At 55.0% G+C, this 20,114-nt stretch overlaps 1 protein-coding gene across 1 annotated transcript; it reads left to right on the top strand.

Moving 5' to 3' along the window:
• Positions 1-7,894: 7,894 nt before the first annotated feature.
• On the top strand, positions 7,895-19,946 carry LOC101829482 (ubiquinol-cytochrome-c reductase complex assembly factor 2). The gene is made up of 4 exons (XM_040732026.1): positions 7,895-8,081; positions 16,259-16,333; positions 17,694-17,763; positions 19,788-19,946. Exons 1-4 carry the CDS (start codon positions 7,944-7,946, stop codon positions 19,910-19,912), a joined length of 408 nt encoding a protein of 135 aa, XP_040587960.1. The 5' UTR covers positions 7,895-7,943; the 3' UTR covers positions 19,913-19,946.
• Positions 19,947-20,114: the final 168 nt, after the last annotated feature.

The raw sequence follows: 20,114 nt of genomic DNA, 5'->3' as shown, positions 1-20,114 counted from the left end.
TTGATCCAGCCCCTAGAATTATGAGCAATAAATTTCTACTTAGGAGGAAACTTATCTAGAGAAGAAATGGATTTGATGAGAGCCTAGCCAGTCTTTACAAGGGCCTCTCCCTCCATCACCGTCCTGCCGATATGATACCTCATATGAGGAAGGAGAAGAAGGAGGGAAGGCAGGGGCCTGCAGTTCCTCTGGGCAGGCTCTGACTACTCCCTTCCTCTGACTCAGTCCTCACACGCAGTAGGCTGGCAGACATGCTTAGGGCTCCCCACCTCAGTCAGCTGTGAGACCCTAACATGGTCCCTAAGACAGGTGACACGAAACAGCCTTGCAGGAATACCTCCCCTGGGAGGCATAAACCTTACTTACAGTCCTGACTACAAACCAAGGTAAGGTTCCACCAGAGTTCACCGGGGGAACATACGCGTTTATGGGGTTCACTTACAGAGCATGGAGAGGGGTTATGGTCCTGAGTGTGGGTAACCCCCCAAGCAGCCATGCTAGAGAGTGTTAACCCAGCATGGATGACGGGGTTCCTAGTTAACTCCCCCTAGCCTTTATTCTCTAGCGTCCCCTGAGAGACCCTGAGGGTGCACACAGTTAGGGCAGAATTGTTTGCAGCTGGCGGGTAGGAACAGGCGAGGGGGCTCAGTGGCCTTCAGCTCCCCTGCTCTGACCCAGACGATCTCTTGTAAGCAGGCATGTTTGGCACGGGGGATCAAACTTGGCCACAAAGAGCAAACCTAGGTCACCCCCATTCAGGGAGCAATCTGCTTCCCCACCTGGTCTCTCTCCCCCTCCTGCTCCCACAAAGGGGCAGGCCAGCCTCGGAGACAGCCGTACCAGTCTTGTCCCTCCGCTGTCCCCTGGGTGATTAAAGAGGAGCTGGAGGAGTGGAATGTCATTGCAGCTGCTTTTCCATAACGCAGCGTTGTCAGCGAGCCCCGGGGCCTCTGGGCATCGCTCCGGCAGCCTCATCTCTCTTCCTGGCTGCGGAGGCTCCTAGGCTACTCAGGGAAGGGCAGGCTGCCGTCTAATGAAAGGGATGTGTCCGGGCAAGACAGCTCATCAGCCACTCTTCAGAATGATCTAAACTTCCCTTTGATTTAAGTCTTCGTCCTCGGTGGCCAGAAACATGAAGCAGAAGATGAGAGGGAGCTTAAGATGAATGCTTGGGTGCCGCGACGCAGAGGGGAGGGGGCGGGGCCGCACTGGGACCGCCCAGAGCAGCCAGGGAGCTGGCTCCAGGGCACCACAGGCTCCTCCCGGCCTGCTCTGCACCTCTCGCCCCCTCCTCTGTGGCTAACGCTGTCCTGAAAGGAGGAGAAAGTTGGAGAGGGTACCCAGGAGCAAACTCAAGAGGACACCTCCTCCTGGCTTGTCCTGCGGCTCTCAGTCCAGCACCCCAGGGGGCGGGCCCACGGTCTAGTTTTCTCTATTTATTCCACGTACTTCGTTTTTACAGTTGTAGGGGGCAGAGCCTGGGCCCCAGCAGAGCTTACATGCTGCACTCAGTCACCGGCCCGCAGTCGGCCAATTAAACAGACCTGTAACCCTGAAAAGCAGGAAGGGGGGGCTGGAGACATGGCTCAGAGGTTAAGAGCACGGACTGCTCTTCCAGAGGTCCTGAGTTCAATTCCCAGCAACCACATGGTGGCTCACAACCATCTACAGTTCAATCTGGTGCATGCCTTCTTCTGGCATGTAGACAAACTGTATCTGTAATAAATAAATAAATCTTAAAAAGAAAAAAAGAAAAGCAGGAAGGGGAAAAGCAGGAAGGGGAGAGTTACTCAAAATGGCCACGTTGGAAAGAGAGCCTTCCCTCCCCCGCACTGATCTTTGGGGTCCTGCCTTTAGGCTTGGTTGTAAACAGAGGGCAAGGAGAATGCCCAGCCAAGCATTGTTGGACCCCCCCCGTAGTCTCAGCTTCCGGTCTCTCCTACAAGGTGATCTGGTAAGCTGCTAGGACTGTGTGAAATCCAGCCAAACTGCCGGGATTGTGTGAGATCTCTTTCCAGGGGAACACGCTCCCCCTCTGACTAGCTCCAGGCTTCTCGGTCTCTTCTTTCTTCCTGTAAGAGACTGGGGACAGGGACTCCTTGGGGCACAACTGTCTGATTGCCAAAGAGAGAGGCAGAGTGTTACTCCAGAATAACTCATCCCAGAAGGTACGTGTGTGTGTGTGTGTGTGTGTGTGTGTGTGTGTGTGTATGCTGCTCTCGCAGAGGCCCCGGGTTCGATTACTATGTGTGTATGCTGCTCTCGCAGAGGCCCCGGGTTCGATTACTATGTGTGTATGCTGCTCTCGCAGAGGCCCCGGGTTCGATTACTATGTGTGTATGCTGCTCTCGCAGAGGCCCCGGGTTCGATTACTAATACCCATATTGATGGCTCACAATTGCCTGCTACTCCAGCTCCAGGGACTCCGCTATCTCTGGCCTCCGGGAGCACCTGCATTCATTCATGCCGGGGCAGTTAGCTCCAGCTCCAGTGGATGCCTGCCTACTGTGTGCCAGCGGGGGCAGGGCCACCAATCATGGGCTGAGGGCAGTAGACCCCTGGGACACAGGATGAAGAGACATCTCGGCAGGGAGGAGGACCTCTGGCTGCCCAGCCTCTGCACCCTACCCAGATCACCCAAGTGTGTTTGAAGATGCCCAATTTCCCTGGGGACCCGAGGTGACTGTCCTGATACCTACGCAGGGCCCCTCCCCTTCTCGGGTAACGTGTCTGTGTGTTGGAGCTGATCCTCCCCACAGTGGGTTAGGCTCAAAGAGGAAATTGTAGCTAAGCATTTAATTCCCTTTTAATGTTTACATTATTAACACCGGCGTTACAAAACGATATTTTTACTTTCACACGATTTAAATGTGCAATTCCATGTCTAGATTACTGGGATCGTTATGACTTGGAGTCGGAAGCTGCGTCCCCGTCTCTCGGCTCCCCTCCCTTGCTAATGCCTGGTTTCTATAAAGAGCAGTTAGGGTTCCCCAAATACCCATTCCGAAGGGCTGGGGAGGAGCGGCCCCAGTGGGGCTTTCCACTGAGCCAGGAGGCTGCACTGGCTGGGAAATTAGTGACAGGCAGCGGGTGGGTGTTAAAATGGTCATCAACTCCCCCACGAGGCTGGCGCCACTGAGCTACATTTCAGTCGGCGCCCATTAATGTGCCCAGAACGGCGCTGGGTGATTGACAAACCGCTGAGCCCAGAATCTAGCTCAAACCACCCACAGAGCTGAAGGGAGAGGGCCCTCAGTGTAAGACAAGGTCAAGCAGACCCTGGGGGCCCTTGGAGCAGGATGTGTAAGAGCCCACTCCCTGCCTGTGCTGGCTAAGGTCTGCCGGGTATATATCCCACGCCTGTGAATTGCTGTTACTCAGACTCTGCCACTTCCCAGTGACCCTGGACAATCTTAGCCCCTCTGTGCCTCAGTTCCCACCCCTGAAAAAGGAGGTAACAGTGGTACTTGAACTACCCTGGAAGCTGAAAGTTTAATCTGTGGGCAGCGTTTGGTGCAGAGACTGGGCTGGGCAGACACAATTTACCCTGCAATTCCAATTTTCTTTATTTGTGTCCAGTTTATTTATTTACTTTTTTATTTATTTGGTTTTTTGAGTCAGGGTTTCTCTGTATTGCTTTGGAGCCTGTCCTGGAATTAGCTTGGTAGTCCAGGCTGGTCTCGAACTCACAGAGATCTGCCTGCCTCTGCCTCCCGAGTGTTGGGATTAAAGGCATGCACCACCACCGCCCTGCCCTGTCGAGTTCATTTATTGATTAATTTACTTATTTTGAGACAGGATACCACTATATAGCTAGTTGTGGCTGACCGGGAACTTACTATGTGGACCAGGCTGGCCTTGAACTCACAGGGATCATAGGCCTGCCTCTGCCTCCCAAGTACTAGAATCACAGGTGTGAGCCAGCAGGCTTGGTTTATATGGTGCTGAAGATGGAATTCAGGGCCTCATACATACGAGGCAAGCCTCCTATCCATTTAGCCACACCCCAGCCCTCTGGCCATGCTGACCTCAAGCACACTGTGTAGCTAAGATTGGCCTTGAGCCCCTGAGTCTCCTGGCTCACTCTTCGCAGTCCTGGGAAACAAACCAACAATTCTCGTTTTAAAACGAAGAACCTAGAGCTCAAGGCCTGGAGACGCAGCGAGCATGCAGGAGGCCCTGCTTTGATCTGCAGCATGACATGAATCTGCTATGGTGGTGCTGCTGTAACCCCAGCATCAGGGAGGTGGAGGCAGGGGGATCAGAGCGTCTAGGTCATCCCCACTACAGAGTGATTTCCAGGCCAACCTGGGCTGCATGAGACCCAGTCTCAGAACAGGAAATAAAGAGGGGGCCGGGCGTTGGTGGCGCACGCCTTTAATCCCAGCACTCGGGAGGCAGGGGCAGGAGGATCTCTGTGAGTTCGAGGCCAGCCTGGTCTACAGAGCGAGTTCCAGGACAGCCTCCAAAAGAATACAGAGAAACCCTGTCTCGAAAAACTAAATACCTAACTAAATAAATAAATAAACAAATAGGGACCTCTGGAATGGTTCAGTAGGTAACAACACTGGCTGCCAAGCCCAAGGAACTGAGTTTGATCTCCAGAACCCATGTGGTGGGAGGAGAAAACTTATCCCTGCTAGTAGTGTTCTGACTCCCATGCATGTTCCCCACAGCATAGCCAAAGAAAAAAGGAAACTGAAGCTCCAAGCAACTAAAAAAACAAAAAGACAAAGACACAAAACATACGAGATTGGTCACTCCAAAGTCTCCGCTGCCCCTCTGCCTGGCAGCCGGCCTTCCCCATCTTCACGTGCAGATCCCTGGAGTGACTCAGGTCTATGCCAGCAACAGCCCCTCGGGGGTTGCCCCTCCCATCAATGTGGATTCCATACCCATTTCAGAGATTAGTCCATTACCATCAAGGCAGGGAGCATGGTGGCCCACAGGCAGTCATGGATGCTGGAGAAGTAGCTGCCACCCTACCTGATCCTCGGGCAGCAGGAGGAGAGGCAGGCCTAGCTTGGGCTTTCGAAACCTCAAAGTCAGTGATGCACTTTCTCCAGCAAGGCCACACCCACTCCTACAAGGCCACGCCTCCTGACCTTTATAACCCCCTTCCAACAGTTCCAGCCTGTTATGAGCCTGTGGGGCCACTCTTCTTCAGACCACCACACCCTCTCGAGTTTTCCTGAGCTCAGGTGTGAAGTCACCTTGTTCATCTGACAAGTCAAGAGAGTGCTATTGCCAATGTCTCCTCCTACTGCACGAAATGCACAGGGGAGGGTCTCCAGCTGCCACCTGTGCTCCGTGACAGTGTGACCTGTGCGGTCACCAACGCCACTCCCACATTTGCTTGGTGCTTTGCTGTCACCGTCGTCTTCCTCCTTGCTTTATTTTATTTTTTCTAGTCGGGGTTCTCTGTGCAGCCCTGGCTGTCCTGGAACTCCATCTGTAGACCAGGCTGGCCTCGAACTCAGAGAGGCAAAGGGGCAAAGGTAGGTGACCTCTGTTAGTTCAAAGCCAGCTGGGTCTACATAGCGTGTTCTGGGACAGCCAGGACGACCCGGAGAGACCCTTTCTCAACTCCTGCTCCCCTACTCAAAAATAACAAAAAAGACAAAAAAAAAAAACCCCACACAGAGGATTCAGTTTGATTCCCCAGCACTTGCTGGGCGGTTAACAACCATCTATAACTCTCTTCCTGAGGGGGGTCTGATGCACCAGGTACACACACACACGGTGCACACACACACACACACCCACACACACACACACACTGCTGAAGTAGGAATGACTTGATGACGTCCCAACACGAACATGGGAGAGAAAAGACAGGGTGTCTCGTGTGTTGCCTTGTCACACGGCACCACGCAATGTTCCCATGACAAAACCCTCTTGATAGTGCTCTCCTCATTTTCCCCATCGTTAGGCAGGGCCTGGCTGTGGTAGGCAGCACTGTGGAACACAGAGAAAGAAATATTACCCAACTGCAGAGGGAAATGGGGGAGGGAGATGAGGGGCGGCTCGACAGGGCGGGGAGGAGGCAAGCCTGGGGTGGACTGGGAAGGAGGCAGAGGGAGGGTTTTTAATCTGCACAGAGCAGTGGGTGGTTTAAGCGGAACAGTCTCCCACAGCTCCAGCGGTGATGTTCAGAGTGAGCAGCCAGAGAAAGGGAGTCTTGGTTGGGGCGCTACACCAAGGTGAGGCGCTCAGTGGCCACCCCATCAGGTTCCAAACCCTGTGGCAGCCTCATCTCAGCTCTCTTAAGAGCTAGCCACAAAGCTGGGTGACTTTCCTGAGGTCAAAGGGCAAAGTGGGTCTTTACTCCACAGCTCCAGTTAGCTGAGGGCAGCACTGGAAACCACAGGGCCCACCCCAGGTACCACTTTGAAGAGCACTGGGCTGGCCACAGCTGCCCGGGCAGGCGGAGGTGGGACAACCCGTCTTGGGCAGTAGGGACAGTAACTTGTCGACAGAATTTTGGTTTCACTCGAGGTCCAAGTGCAGCGAGAGACTGAGAAAGGAACCAGGGAAGTTCTGCCTCCTTCTGTGGTCTCCCTTCCTCTATACAGCAAGGGGTCCTGCTCACCAACCCTCCTCCCCTCCTCCAGAGGTTTGTCTCCTATGCTGTGAATGCCGAGAGGTCTGGGGGATCTCACACACCTAGGTGGGTTTTGTTTGTTCGTTCATTAAACACTAATTTCTAGGAGCCAAGTGCAAAACAAAATATGTGAAATTCCTTGTTAAAAATATCAAGAGGAGCCAGGCAGTGGTGGCGCACGCCTTTAATCCCAGCACTCGGGAGGCAGAGGCAGGCGGATCTCTGTGAGCTCGAGGCCGGGCTGGACCGATAGCCTCCAAAACAATACAGAGAAACCCTGTCTCATAAAAACCAAAAATAAATAAATAAAGTTCAAGGGCAACCTGGGCCATGTAGCAGGCACCCAGCTGTTTGGGTGGGACATCTGGGACTGAGGAGATGACCCGGGGGTCTGGGGCATTCACTGTGCTTACAGAGGACCCTGCTTGGTTTCCAGCGCCCACATGGTAGCTCACAACTGCCTATAACTTCAGTTCCAGGCATCTAATCTGATGCCATTTTCTGGCCAGGCCTGCATTTAGTGCACACATACACACAGACAGACATTCATACACTTACATTAAAATTCTTTTTTAAAATTAAATAGCACATTTTTATAAAAATAACCGCAGCTCAGCTATTAAGAGCACTTACTGCTCTTACAGAGAATCAGGTTCCGTTCCCAGAGCCCAAATGTGGTGTGGCGCACAGATATACGCGCAGGTAAACACTCATATGTATAAAAATAAAGAAAATACACTAAATTTTTAAAAAGTTTTTCATGCTTTAGCAACGTTTTTTGGTTCTCCATAGGGAGCCTATGCATGAGCCTCAGCGATGGTAACTGAGAAACCAGCAGAGCTCCAGTAGTACAGAGCAGTAAGTGTGTGTCAGTGAGGCAGGTGTGTGTGTGTGTGTGTGAGCGAGGCAGGTGTGTGTGTGTATGAGCGAGGCAGGTGTGTGCGTGCGCGGGTGCCAGAGATCCAAGTTCAAACACATCTTCATCCGGCAACAACCTGCATTTACATGCAAATGTTTCTCTTATGCAAAACAGCAGAGGTCTCTCGGGGGAAGCTGTTTTAGTCTCGAGCTCGTGAAGTCACTGAAAATGAAAAGCAAAAGCTGTCCCCAGGGCACACCCGCGTCTGCTGCTTTGCCCCTGGGACCTGGGCGAGTTCCAGGACTCAGGGCTCGCACTCACCGGTGAGCCGCGAGCGCCCCTGCCTGGAGGCAGGCAAGCCGGCCGTCGGCGAAAACGCGCATGTCCGTCGGGAGAAGCCGGCGCGCCTGAGAGCGCACGCGCCGTCCGCGGCCTCGACTCCTCCCCCAGCGCACAGGGGCGGGGCAAGCCGGGCCCAAAATGGCCGCTCTCCGCTACCGTCGTTTCCTTAAGCTCTGCGAGGAATGGCCGGTGGACGAGACCAAACGGGGCCGGGACTTGGGCGCTTACCTGCGGCAGCGGGTAGCACAGGCCTTTCGGGAGGGAGAGAACACCCAGGTGACCGGAGGGGACGAAGGAGGTTGGAGGCGTCGGAGCGAGGGGCGGGAGGGGAGGGGTCTGCGCATGCGTCGGCCCGGTGACAGGCTGCACGTGTGCGAGGAGCGCTCGTTCCCGCTTAGCTGCGGGGTGCGACGCCTTCGCCTCGGCCAGTGAAGCGCCCCCGGGATCCGGATGCCTGCAAAGACTCGAACTGTAAGGCGGGGCTGTTTCTTCCCCGACCTCGTTACTGTGTGTGAGCCGAGCCCGTCCCCCCCCCCCCCAGACTCCAGCCAGCCGGACCCTCCCTCCGGCGTAGGTCCCCTTAGCAACAGCGCCGCGAACGAGGTTAGGTTCCGGGGCGACGTGAGTGAGTTAGGGGAGGCCCATTGCCCCCTGTATTCATGCATTTCTCGTGTGTACCGTGGTCTGCCTGCGTGTGTGCCTCCAGAAGAGGGCGCCAGACCTCGTCGCAGAGCATTGCGAGCCACCGGGTGGGTGCTGGGAACCGAACTCAGGACCCTCTGGGAGAGCAGCCAGTGCTCCTTCGCCGCAGAGCCACCTCCCCTCTCCGCCGCATGTGGCTTTGAAGGGACGACAAGGAGCAAGTTAGGCGCTTGAGGCTGTCCCCAGTACGTGCGGTGGTCGTGGCACATGGAGCATTCTTTAGGCTTGCTCCTGGGGCTTGCTCAAGGCAGCAAGACAGCGGAGGACGCCGCGCTTCTGGAAGAGTGGCCAGTCACTGCCGGGGGAAAAGAGACCGGCGTGGCAGAGAAAAAGCAGGCAAGCCAGAGTGAAGGGTGGTGAGGCCACGGCTGAGACTTGAAGCTGAGGGAGAGCAGGGATCAGGTGCCATACAGGTTTCTTTTTGTTTGTTTTCTCTTCGAGACAGGGTTTCTCTGTGGCTTTGGAGGCTGTCCTGGAGCTCACTCTGTAGACCAGGCTGGTCTCGAAGTCACAGAGATCCACCTGCCTCTGCCTCCCAAGGGCTGGGACTAAAGGCGCACATACAGGTTTTGTTTTAAGTGTGTTTTGCCTACACATATGTCTGTGCACCACGTTAGCCCACGGAGGCCAGAGGAGGGCCGGCGTTGGATCCCCTGGAACTGAAGTTGCTGATGGCCGTGAGCCACCGTGGGGATACCGGGAATCGAACCTGGGTTCTTTCTAGCTGCCCGGCAGCCACCTCTCCGGTCCTCCCACTCAGTCTTAAAGGCTCTGATTAGGAGTCGGGATTTACCACATAAGGCCAGCGAGAAGCCACTGGGGATGTTTAGCCAGGGGGACTGATGTGACCTGATTTGGAAAGGTTTCTCTGGAACGAGGAGGCGGCAGGGAAGCCTGCCGCGGTCCCCTGGAAGAGACGCGGGCAGCTTGGGTAACGGTGACAGCGCAGGAGATGGCGGTAACTGGGAACAGTTGGTGAAGCAAGTCACATTAACAGCACGGATGCGGGGCAGGAGAGAGCAGCCGAGGACAGCGCCTAGGTTCCCCCTTCCCCCCCTTTTTTTTGGCTTGAGCAGCTGGGTGCCCTTCTCTGGGATGGGGAAGACTAGACGAGGGGCAGGTGGGGTGTGGGCAGACACGCCACGTTCCATGTTAGATGCTTTAAGCCTGAGATGCCAAGGAGACTGACTCCCAAGTGGAGGCGTCAAGTAGGCAGGAGGCCGTTTGAGCGCAGGGCTTGGGCACGAGGTCAGAGGTGTCACATGAGAGGCACAGCAACACATCCTAACCCAGTAAGTGACCTGTGACGCTGGACCACGGCCTGCGAGGCGGGAACATGGAGTTACTGCAGCTCACTGCACCTTGGCTCAGCCAGTCAGCCTCACGAGGCACTGCCAGCGGCGACCTCACAGCTAGTCTGCTGCTAGCCACCTGGGCGGAAGGTCTGGCCCAGGACCTCTGGGAGCCCCGGGAGGTCACTGTGCACAGGGTCCTCACATGGCAAACCCAATGGGCTTTCTAGGGCTGTGCCCCCTGATGTGAGAATGGAGATGAAGCCCCCGCCCCCCCTCCTCCACCCTGTCTGAGGTGGCTCTTGGCACACAAAAGCATCGAGTGAACATCCAAGTGACCAGTTGTGGTTGTGAGTCCCCGGTCTCCGGTCCGGTTGCACATGTAGCGTAAGTTGCTGGGAGAAGCACTAAGACGGGAGGGCAGGCCCGGTCTCCTGTGCGCAGACTCACTTGACAACACCGTGGCTTGAGGCTTTCTGTGTTTGTGGCATCCCAGGCACTGCGGAGACCTGCTCCTTATGCTCCTCAGCCCCAAGCAGCTCAGAGTTGGTCAGCCAGAGGCTGGTTGCCTAGAGGAGACAGACACTTGAGCAGCAGGGAGGGGAGAGCTTTCTCTCTTTGGGAGCTGTCAGCCTTTGTCATCACCTAGGACACAGTTTCTGATTAGCTGAGGCCCACACAGACTTGAGTCACAGCTGCAGATGCAAGTGAGGGCTTCACCGATGTTCTGCCTCAGCTGATGGATGTGTTCCTGGTAGACAGAACGAGGGCGTCATGGCGGCAGTGGACACATTACTCAGGACCTTTGTCATAGCTCATCCCGATGCCATCTGAAATTGAGCCTGCCTGGGCTCAGTAAATCTTGGTGATAATTTTTTGGAGCGAGCAGTCCTTGGCTGGGGTAGAGAGTGGCGTGTGAGTCACTCCCCCCACCGCCCCCAGATCACTTAGCAAAGACCTTGAGGAAGCAAGGTGGCTCTGAGAGCCGCTTCGTTCAAGGCAGCGGAGGCGGATGAGCCCCTGGGGGTGGATGGTTCCTGTGCCTCCACCTCTCTGCCACTTGTCCAGAGCGGGACTGGGGGAGGCGGCGGCTGCTGGTGGAGCAGCTCTGTTGAGAGCGCATCCTCCTGGCCCCTGGGCTCCCTGTGTCTAACAAGGACTGTCAGAGGTGCGCAGAGCGCTTGGCACACCTCATCCGACTTTCCCTTCGTGCCAACGAGTGAGCAGCCATTGCTTCACTCCTTACAGACGCTGAAATCAAACCAGAAGAGTGAAACCAGGTCCCTTGACCAGTGAAAGCAGCCCAGCCACATGCCCTGGTCTGCACGGCCCCCACGTGCCGCCAGGTCCCCTGGTGTCGGTCCTCTTGAGAGACCGCTGTTAAGTTTCTTCTGAGAGCACCAGGTCCCTCCTCCCCTCCCGTTCACTTTTGGGCAAAGAATTAAGTACCTCAGGCCCACTTGTTTTCTTTGTCTGATCGCTGCCTCCCCAGAAGGTGGTGCCCAGCGGGACACCACGCAGAAAGGCCAGTTAACAACTCAAACCCTCTGCCTCTGTGTAAGCCACCAGAGGTTGCCCACCTTACACCCACCAGGAGGGAGATGCAGCAGGAGCCGGAACACATGGAACACCTCCAACCTCCCTGCTTCCTGTTGTTCCCTTTTGAAGTTCATGGTTACGGGTCTTGTCTCCACTGAATAGTTTTCTTAAAACAGTTCATTCCCTGCAGCACCTGGAGCTTCACAACAGCATCCCGGCACGGGGGAGGGGCAAACAGCTGTGGTTATTGACTTAACTGCAGGCCAGGAGCAGATCTCTTAGAATCAGGTGCAGGGTGGCCTTCGGGAAGCTCTGCCAGGCCAGCCTAGCCCACTCCGGTCAGCTCTGGAAAGGGTCTGGAGATGCTGCTGCCTGGCCAGCACGGGCTGTGGCCGTTGTCTTCATGAAGGGTTAGATAATGGCCGGGGGAAGATGTCAAGCTTTGCTGGCTGCCTAGCAGGCAGTCCCAGCACCTCCTCAGAGGGAACCCAAGGCTGAAGTCATCCAGCTGAGGTCTGCTCCTCGGCTCTTCAGTGGGGCAGGCAGCCTGGTCCCCAGCCACCTGGCACGTGACAGCCACAGAGAAGGCATCTCAGTGGGTGTTGGTGTGTACTTCAGCCACCAAATCAGGCTTTGGGGATGTGGCCTAAGAACAGATTGTGCTCTTTGTAACTTGGAGGCACTACAGAAATGGGTTGTGAGCAGGGTGGTCTCTAGGACCGATTGTCAGAAGTTCATGACAGAGTCACGAAAGCTCTTAACAGAGCCTCTTGGACCAGGTCCAGCGCTACCTTAGTCAGCAGAGCAGTCTGTGGCGCCCCCCAGTGTGCTTACGCTGCCCTTGTGTGACTGGAATAGGGGCCGCTGTACAAATTGCTGTCACCACCCAAAATTCAATTTTGAAAATGGAAGTCGGTGCCTGTGGCACTGATGTAGATTTGTATGTATAAAAGTTTAATATGGTAAAGAGGAATTTACTGACGGCTGAGCAGGGAAATGCAGAGGGAACAATGGAGCAGTAAAGGGAGCTTGTCTCGGAGCCTCCATTCCATTCGTGTTCAGGGACCAGCGTTGAATTTTTCATAATGCCCATGTGCGGCTTTTTGTCCCAGAATGTCCATAATCTCATTAGGTGCAAATGCAAAACCCAGGTAATTTAAGGCTTTGCATGTGGGAGTCTTTCCTAAAACCCAGAAGACATTTCGTGAGAAATGCTGGTGGTTCCAGGTTCCAGAGTGTTTGTGCTGGCATCTGGGGCTGCAGTGCAAGGTGTAGGTAGGCGTTGGGCTGGGCTTCCGGAGTAAGACCAGGATCCCGTTGATAGCTCTTAAGTAGCAAACAAAACTGCATTTTCATTGCTGAGCTAGAGTTAGATGTAACATGGATCCTGCAATGGGCTGTGTTCTTGCTGTCAGTCCTTGAGCAATAAGAATTTGCTAGAAATTGGCATATTGTAAACTCCCACCACCTCCACTGGGCTGCTTCTACAGCCTTCTGAAATTGTAAACACCTGACCTAGTGGGAAATTAGATGGCAGGTAATTTTGTATTGTGTTAACTAGACCCCAGGAAGGCCTTGAACTCACCATCCTCCTCCCTCCCGAGTTCTGAGATAATGGGCTTGTGCCACCATCCCTGGTTACAAGCCTCCTTGAACACTGAGGGACAGAGGGCACTGAGGAGCTTGAGGGTTCCTGGGGTTACTTCCTTTTTTGCACTCAAGGCCCTGTCCTCTGCACCCACCCCGTCTGTGCTGTCAGGGGCGAGCGAGTGATTGAGTGAGCCAAGAGGCTCCCCGGTTGCAAGGGTGCAGGGAGCAGAGCAGCTGGAGGAGGAGCAGGGCGGCCTCTGGTCTGGTTGGAGGGCAGGCTGCCCCTGCGGGGCACTAGGAAGGCAGCCTGGTGGTAGGAGGGGGGTGGGCGTAGATGAGCAGCTGTGGGAACAGCCTTTAGCAGAGCCCCCTTGCCTGGCCATGAAATGCGTACTGCCCGGAGGTGTCCAGGTCAGTCCAGCGTGGCCTGGTAAGGTCTCTGGTTCCCACCATCCCCAGTCACACTCCTACCAGATGCATGGCCACTCAGGCCCACTCCCGGGTCCTTCCAGGCTATCTCCCAGCCGCTCCCTGCTGAGATGTTTCTCCAGTCTTCCTTGGCTCCCCCTGCACAGCCCAGCCCAGCACACACCCCTGTGTGCTTTGTATTGGCCTGGGCAGGCTCTCTTGTGTGTTTGTATTGTAAGGTGGGCCCCAGTACTGTGCTAACCCTCACGTACACTGGCCCTGTTCCCTGAATTTCCAGGCCAGGAGCAGCCATGTCACCTTCAGCCTCACACCGCCTTCAGAGGTGGGGACTGTCATTATCACTTCCTTGAAAGTCAGGTTCACCGGCATACCTAAAAAGTGGAGTACACAGAGCAGAGACAGGCTGAGGCCCAGGATGCAAGGTGACCAGGTGCACAGGACAGTGGACCGCAGTGCTTGTGAGGGTTTCCCAGACAGTGGCCAGGATTGGAATGCGGACATGGATAATGGCACTGTCTCAGTGTTGTCCTGTGTGACCACGAGAGAAGGTCTGGGTCCCAGGGAGCACACGCCCAAGCGTTACGGGGCAAGAGGGCCTTCTGAGTAGTCAGATGTTCACAAGAGTGGACGTGTGCAGGGAACAGGAAAGGGACGTGGCGGTTTCCTTTAAGTGAGCGGGTAGAGTCAGTGACTTCCCCATGTCTTAGAGCGAGTGAACAGTGGTGCCAGGGTCCCACCAGGGCGGCTGGTCCCCACAGAGGCCCTTGCTCCCCATCGGCCCTGCTCACACAGATGCCTCGTGCAGGCTGTGGGGTTTGCAGGTGGACAGTCAGCACAGGTGTGGGGAGCACGGGCATAGAAATGACTTCCTGTTTAGTGCGCAGATGTTGTGTGACTGCTGCCTGTGAGTGTGCAGCTGCGTGTGTGAAGGGTGTGTGCCTGCAGTTACACGTGCACACGCAGACGGCAGAGGACGGCTTCCAGTGTGTTCCTCTAGTACTGTCCGCCTCGTTCTTTCTCCGTTTCTACTTACTTGTTTAGATGCAGGTTCTCTCTCTGCCCTGGAACTCGCTCAGTAGGCTATGCAGGCCAGCCAGTGAGCCGCAAGGATCTACCTGTCTACCTGCCAAGCACTGCAGTTAATGATGAGCGTGTGCCTCCATGCCAGTGCTCACACAGGTTCCGGGGGTTGGACCTTCGGCCTCATGTTTGCGAGGCCAGCACATCGCCCACAGAAACTGCCTCCCTCCCCCGATAGTTGGCTTGAGACCGGTTTCTGTTCTGTGTCCTCACCCAGAGCTGTGTTTTGTGTGCTGCTTCCTTCCGTCTTCTGAGTAAGAAGCCGTGAGTGCCAGCGCTGTGGTGGCGCACGCCTGTAATCCTAGCATTCAGAGGGCAGAGGCGGGAGCGTCTCTGTGACTTCAGTGCCATCCTGGTTCTACGCAGTGAACCAGGACAGCCAGAACTACATAGAGACCCTGTCTGCACCGCCCCTCCCCAAAGCCGCCTCAGTGTGCGAGTGCTCCTCCCCGACAGCGTGGCCGCTGCCCTAGCGCTGCTGACCCTTGTAGGGAGAACCGCCCAGGGAGACGCTGGCCCACACTTCTCCTGTTTTGTACCTGTAATTAATGTCTGTCGTGTAAGTGACCCCCGTCTCTACTCAGCCTACAGCACTCTCTCCGGTGACTTCCACGACAGTCGCTGCCAGCCGTGAGCAGGTACATCTGGTAGAGAGGAAAGCAGGTCTGGGGCAGCGTTGGCTGAGCACTGGGACCTCGCTTGCCGCACAGGCAGAAGAGGCCTGCCTCGCTGAAATGCTTAACTCCTGATTTATTTATATGCTTCCTCTTCAAGAAAGGACTTAAGTCAAAAAAAAAAAAAAGGCGTCATTTGGATTCTGGGAAAACTATAAAAGAGTTCTGTTCTGGGAGCTTTCAGAATCCCTGGAAGAGAAGTGTAATGCGGTGTATGGACAAATGGCAGGGATGGAGGGAAGGGAGAGGTAAAGAGAAGATGGGCGTCCGGAAGGCAGGAAGAAGAAACCCGTCCATCTTCCCCGCAGAGGCCTGCCTCTCTCCTGGGTGTTTTCTCCCTGCCCCCCTCAGGTCTGCGTGCTCTGGGCCGTCTTCCTGGCTGTGCACAGCTGCAGTCTGCCTTGGTGCTGCTTGGTTCACGAGTGTTGCAACATGGCCTCCTTTCCTCTCGAGACCGTGTCCCTCTACAGTCCAGGGTCGGCTAGAGCTGTCCATGTAGCCCAGAGTGACTTCACACTCTCCCTGCCCAAGTGCTGGGACTGCAGGGTGCCCTGCACCCTGGCTGGCTTCTCCCTTGTAGGCTTAGCTCCCTGCTTAGAGGTAAAAGTGCTGGAGGTTTTGTTTGTTCTTTTATTGTTTGATTTTTCATGAAAGAATATTTAATCCCCTTCATGCTGACCCCATTCACAGAGCATGCGTGCGTTCTCTTTCTCGTGGTCCTGGGCCTCAGGCAGATCCAGGTGCTCTGCAGCCTCCATGGCAACACCCTATCGTCTCCTCGTTTGTAAGGTTCCTTCCAGCCGGAGGCCGGCCTTCCTGCCATCTCTGAGCTGCTTTCTGGATCCCTGGAGCCCACGCTGCCCCCAGCATGTCCTTCGTAACCCGCAGCTGGCGCGGTGGCTCCCCAGTGCAGAGAGCTGCTGAGCACTTCTGCCTGCTGAAGGCTCGGGTCCTGCAGCTTGGGGCGGGTGAGGTGGGGCTTTTCACCCACTAAGGTGGCTCCCATGGCTGGAGCTGGAGGAGGGTTTGCTTCCCACAGTGCGGGACTCCAGTGCCCTCCTCTGAATGCGCTCCTGCCCACAGCCCTCCCGCGGGTATAGGTGGGGCCACCTCCTCTCTCACTCCTCTGGGGCGCCCTGTCTTTCAGGTGGCAGAACCTGAGACCTGTGATCAGATGTACGAGAGCTTAGCACGACTGCATTCAAACTACTACAAACACAAGGTGAGTGAGTGGGCGAAGGCTTGCCCCGCCTCTGGTCGGAGCACCAATCAGAACGGGTGAAACCTGATTATATGCTGTTTTGTAAATTGTGGTTCAAGTGTAACCAGTACTTTAAGCTAAGACAACAATGGTGCCCAGCAAAAGCCTTTAAAGGTCTGCTGAATAAAAGCCATGGCTCCTGTGTGTGAGCGTGCTGTGTGCGAGCACATGCTCCTGTGTGTGTGTGAGTGTGTGCTCCTGTGTGGGGGCTGTGTGTGAGCGTGTGCTTCTGTGTGTGTGTGTGTGAGTGTATGCTCCTGTGTGTGTGTGTGAGTGTATGCTCCTGTGTGTGTGTGCTGTGTGTGAGCACATGCTCCTGTGTGTGTGTGCGCTGTGTGTGAGTGTGTGCTCCTGTGTGGGGGCTGTGTGTGAGCGTGTGCTTCTGTGTGTGTGTGTGTGAGTGTATGCTCCTGTGTGTGTGTGTGAGTGTATGCTCCTGTGTGTGTGAGCATGCTGTGTGTGAGCACATGCTCCTGTGTGTGTGTGAGTGTGTGCTCCTGTGTGGGGGCTGTGTGTGAGCATGTGCTTCTGTGTGTGTGTGTGTGTGTGAGTGTATGCTCCTGTGTGTGAGCGTGTGCTGTGTGTGAGCGTTTGCTCCTGTGTGTGTGTGCTGTGTGTGAGTGTGTGCTCCTGTGTGTGTGAGCGTGTGCTTCTGTGTGAGTGTGTGTGTGAGCGTGTGCTTCTGTGTGTGTGAGTGTGTGCTTCTGTGTGTTGGGGCTGTGTGTGTGTGTGAGCGTGTGCTTCTGTGTGTGAGTGTATGCTCCTGTGTGTGTGTGTGTGTGCTCCTGTGTGTGTGTGCTGTGTGTGAGAGTTGCTCCTGTGTACAAGCATGCTCTGTGTGCGAACGCGTGCTCCTGTTCGTCTTTTCCCACTAGATGATGGAATTGATGTCACATGCTGATAAAGATGGAGGGAGTGCTGGGACAGTCCTGTCACACTAAGCTCTGCTCCTCCTCAGCCTTGACATGATTACTGTCAACATGCATGTAGTGTGGTTTTTCCAGACTTGAAAAATATATTCAGTAGCTCCACAAATAGACATGGCCAAATGGAAGTGCCTGTGTACAAGAGGGACGCCTTCCAAATGCCATCGAGCAGCTCTGTGGGTGTCACCTGGGAGCTAGTGGTTAAAATACAGAGTCTTGGGCTGCCTCTCAGCTCCCCACTCTCTGACTCATGCGAGTCCTGGCCTCCAGGTGGCGCTGCTCCTCAGCATCAGGTCTCTGGCCTCCAGTGCTAGGGCCCAGGTAAGTTGCAGCCAGCCAGAGCAAGCCAGTGTCCCGAAGAACTAATGTGTCCCTTCTCTCCACGCCTGTGCCAGTACCCTCGCCCCAGAGACACCAGCTTCAGCGGCCTGTCGGTGGAAGAATACAAGCTGATCCTGTCCACAGGTAGGAGGCATGACTGCCCCTCCGTGGCCGGTTGGTTGGCTGTGAGCCTGAAGGCTTAGGGGGTTGCCTGAAAAGACAGTTTTGCATGGGAAGCCTTGAGGAATAGCTCAGAAGGAGCCATGAAGCTCCAGGGCTCATATGTTGAAGCCACAGAATATGGAAAAGGTCAAAGGCATTACTTAGAGAAAATCATCTTTAGTACTTTCAATTCAAGGCTGGTGCCTGGGAACAAGGGACTACATATTTGCCAAATGGAAGTCATTGGAATCAGGATGGAAGGAAAATAATTTTATTTTTATGGTCCTAAGGGGGCTTTATAAACAATGAGGCTTTTAATTAAAACAAAAAGCCATTCAGCAAATGAGTATGGGGATATCCGCCTGTGAGTTATCTGTCCCAAGAGATGTGGTCTGCAGGTTCGATATGCGTCTAACAAGGTCTGTTTAGGAGTCAGGGCTAGAACCCAGTTGGCAGGAAGGAAGCCCCTGCCAGTCAGCCCCTCCCTGCTTCCCATTTCCATTGTAACTGGAAGGGGTGGCAGGGTGGGGGCAGGGTCAGCAGGTAGGTCCTGGAAAATTGCTATTTTTACTGCCAAGGATATTGTATGTAAAAATAGGCTAACCTTTTCTGAGAGGGCATGGCCCTGAAGCGTTGGCTGTCTGGTACTCTAGAAATTTCTCCTTCTTTTGGCAGTGGAGATTTGGCCTTCTAGAATTGTTACCCCTCTGAGCAGATGAGGACCTGTATCATCCGCTGTGTCTGTCTCGGGAGCAGCTTTGCTGAGGGGCCAGGCCTCTCACATCCCTGGTCACGTCATCACCCGCAGTGCTGGGGGGTCCTGAGCATGAACTTAGCATGGAATCAGGTTCCCGCCATCTTGGGCTTGCCCCTTCTGCCAGCCTCAGGAAGCCCCTGGGCGGGTGGCAGGCAGCATGGTGACCGCCGGTCTGACTTCTAATGTGTGCACAGCAGGCCTCGTGTTTGGTTGCAACTGTGTGGAGCCGGTACTCAGAGGGCAGGGGTCCCAGTGCCACATTTTGTGCTTTGTTTGGGAATCTGAACTTTATAAATGTCGCAGAGCGGGCGGCTCTGCTGGCGGCTGCCACACAGTGCCCCAAGCCAATGCTTTTGTTGAAATGGAGCCCCTGAGAACTAAGCAGTACCATGCTAGTGTCTAAGTTTAGTATCTGTGAATTGTAAGCTGAGACGTCCTGTGCCCCACAGATGTGAGCCATGTCTGGAGACACTTTGTGGCTGCCACAGTTGGTAGGTAGAGGCAAGAATGCTGTTGGGCGTCCTGTGGTGTTCAGGACCAAATTGTCAACTCAGGGAAGAGCTGAACTGCTTGGATCATGGTGTGTGTGTAGGTGGGAGTCGAAACAGGATTCTCTGTGTAGCCCTGGCTGTCCTGGAATTCACTCTGTAGACCAGGCTGGCCTCAAACTCCCAGAGATCTGCCTGCCTCTGCCTCCCGAGTGCTGGGATTACAACCGCCTGGCTCATGTGTGCTCTTAAGCGTGACTCCCTGCATGTACACACACACACAGCCACCGTTGTGAAGGGGTGACCTTTCCGCCCAGTGCTCTGCATATTACCACTGATTGCCACAAACCCAGCTTGGGAGGTTTGTGGCCTTGTCCTGGGTTTACAATTGAACCCAAGGTTGCAAGGTTTCAGGGATTGGGGGGCACCCATCCACCCCCAGCCTGCAGGGACCCACACTGCTGAGTCTAGCAGCCCCTCCTCATCTTGATGCTGCGGGAGCCAGAGGCCTGCGTCCCTCTACCTCAGTGTCAACAGCTGATGTGGAGTGACCCAGCTTGAGGAGAAAGTTGGGGCCTTCTTGGTGCTGAGGCGGGTGGTCAGGTGACCCTGTGCGTGTGTGCCATCACTGCCAGTAAAAGCTTCGCTATAACCATTGGGGAGTGCTTCTCTATCAGACACAGTGCCCGGGGCACATAGGAAGCAAAGTACTCTTCTGGGGACAGCCCTATGACGTCAGCGTTCTGTCTCTCCCTGTTCAGACACCCTGGAAGAGTTCCAGGAGATGGATAAGAGCGTGTGGAAGAAACTTCAGGATAAGTTTGCACCGAGGCCAGAAGAGAAGCATAAAGTCTGGGCTCGGGTCTTGTCCCGCCCACGTACCTGACCCTCATCAATAAAGCTGCCCAGTTTCTCCACTCTCCCGGTTTGGACCTGACTCATCGACCCCATCAGCCTGAGCAGGGACACTGTATGGCATAGGCAGGGTGTCTCCAGCAGAGGCAGCATAGGGTCCTCCCAGCATGAGGTCTGCAGCCCAGGGAGCATCCTCAGGTTCCCTGTTGTGTAGGAGGAGCAGGGCTGGCATC

Source organism: Mesocricetus auratus, unplaced genomic scaffold (genome assembly GCF_017639785.1).
Source record: "Mesocricetus auratus isolate SY011 unplaced genomic scaffold, BCM_Maur_2.0 Super-Scaffold_100027, whole genome shotgun sequence".
Taxonomy (NCBI): Eukaryota; Metazoa; Chordata; class Mammalia; order Rodentia; family Cricetidae; genus Mesocricetus; species Mesocricetus auratus.
This window is presented reverse-complemented; position numbering and strand designations above follow the sequence as displayed.

Bases quoted from the DNA above. Each gene is read 5' to 3' on its own strand.
- LOC101829482 (XM_040732026.1), top strand. From the start codon at position 7,944: ATGGCCGCTCTCCGCTACCGTCGTTTCCTTAAGCTCTGCGAGGAATGG. The intron at 8,082-16,258 runs GTGACCGGAGGG...CCTGTCTTTCAG, and splicing joins GGGAGGGAGAGAACACCCAG to GTGGCAGAACCTGAGACCTG. The intron at 17,764-19,787 runs GTAGGAGGCATG...CTCCCTGTTCAG, and splicing joins CAAGCTGATCCTGTCCACAG to ACACCCTGGAAGAGTTCCAG.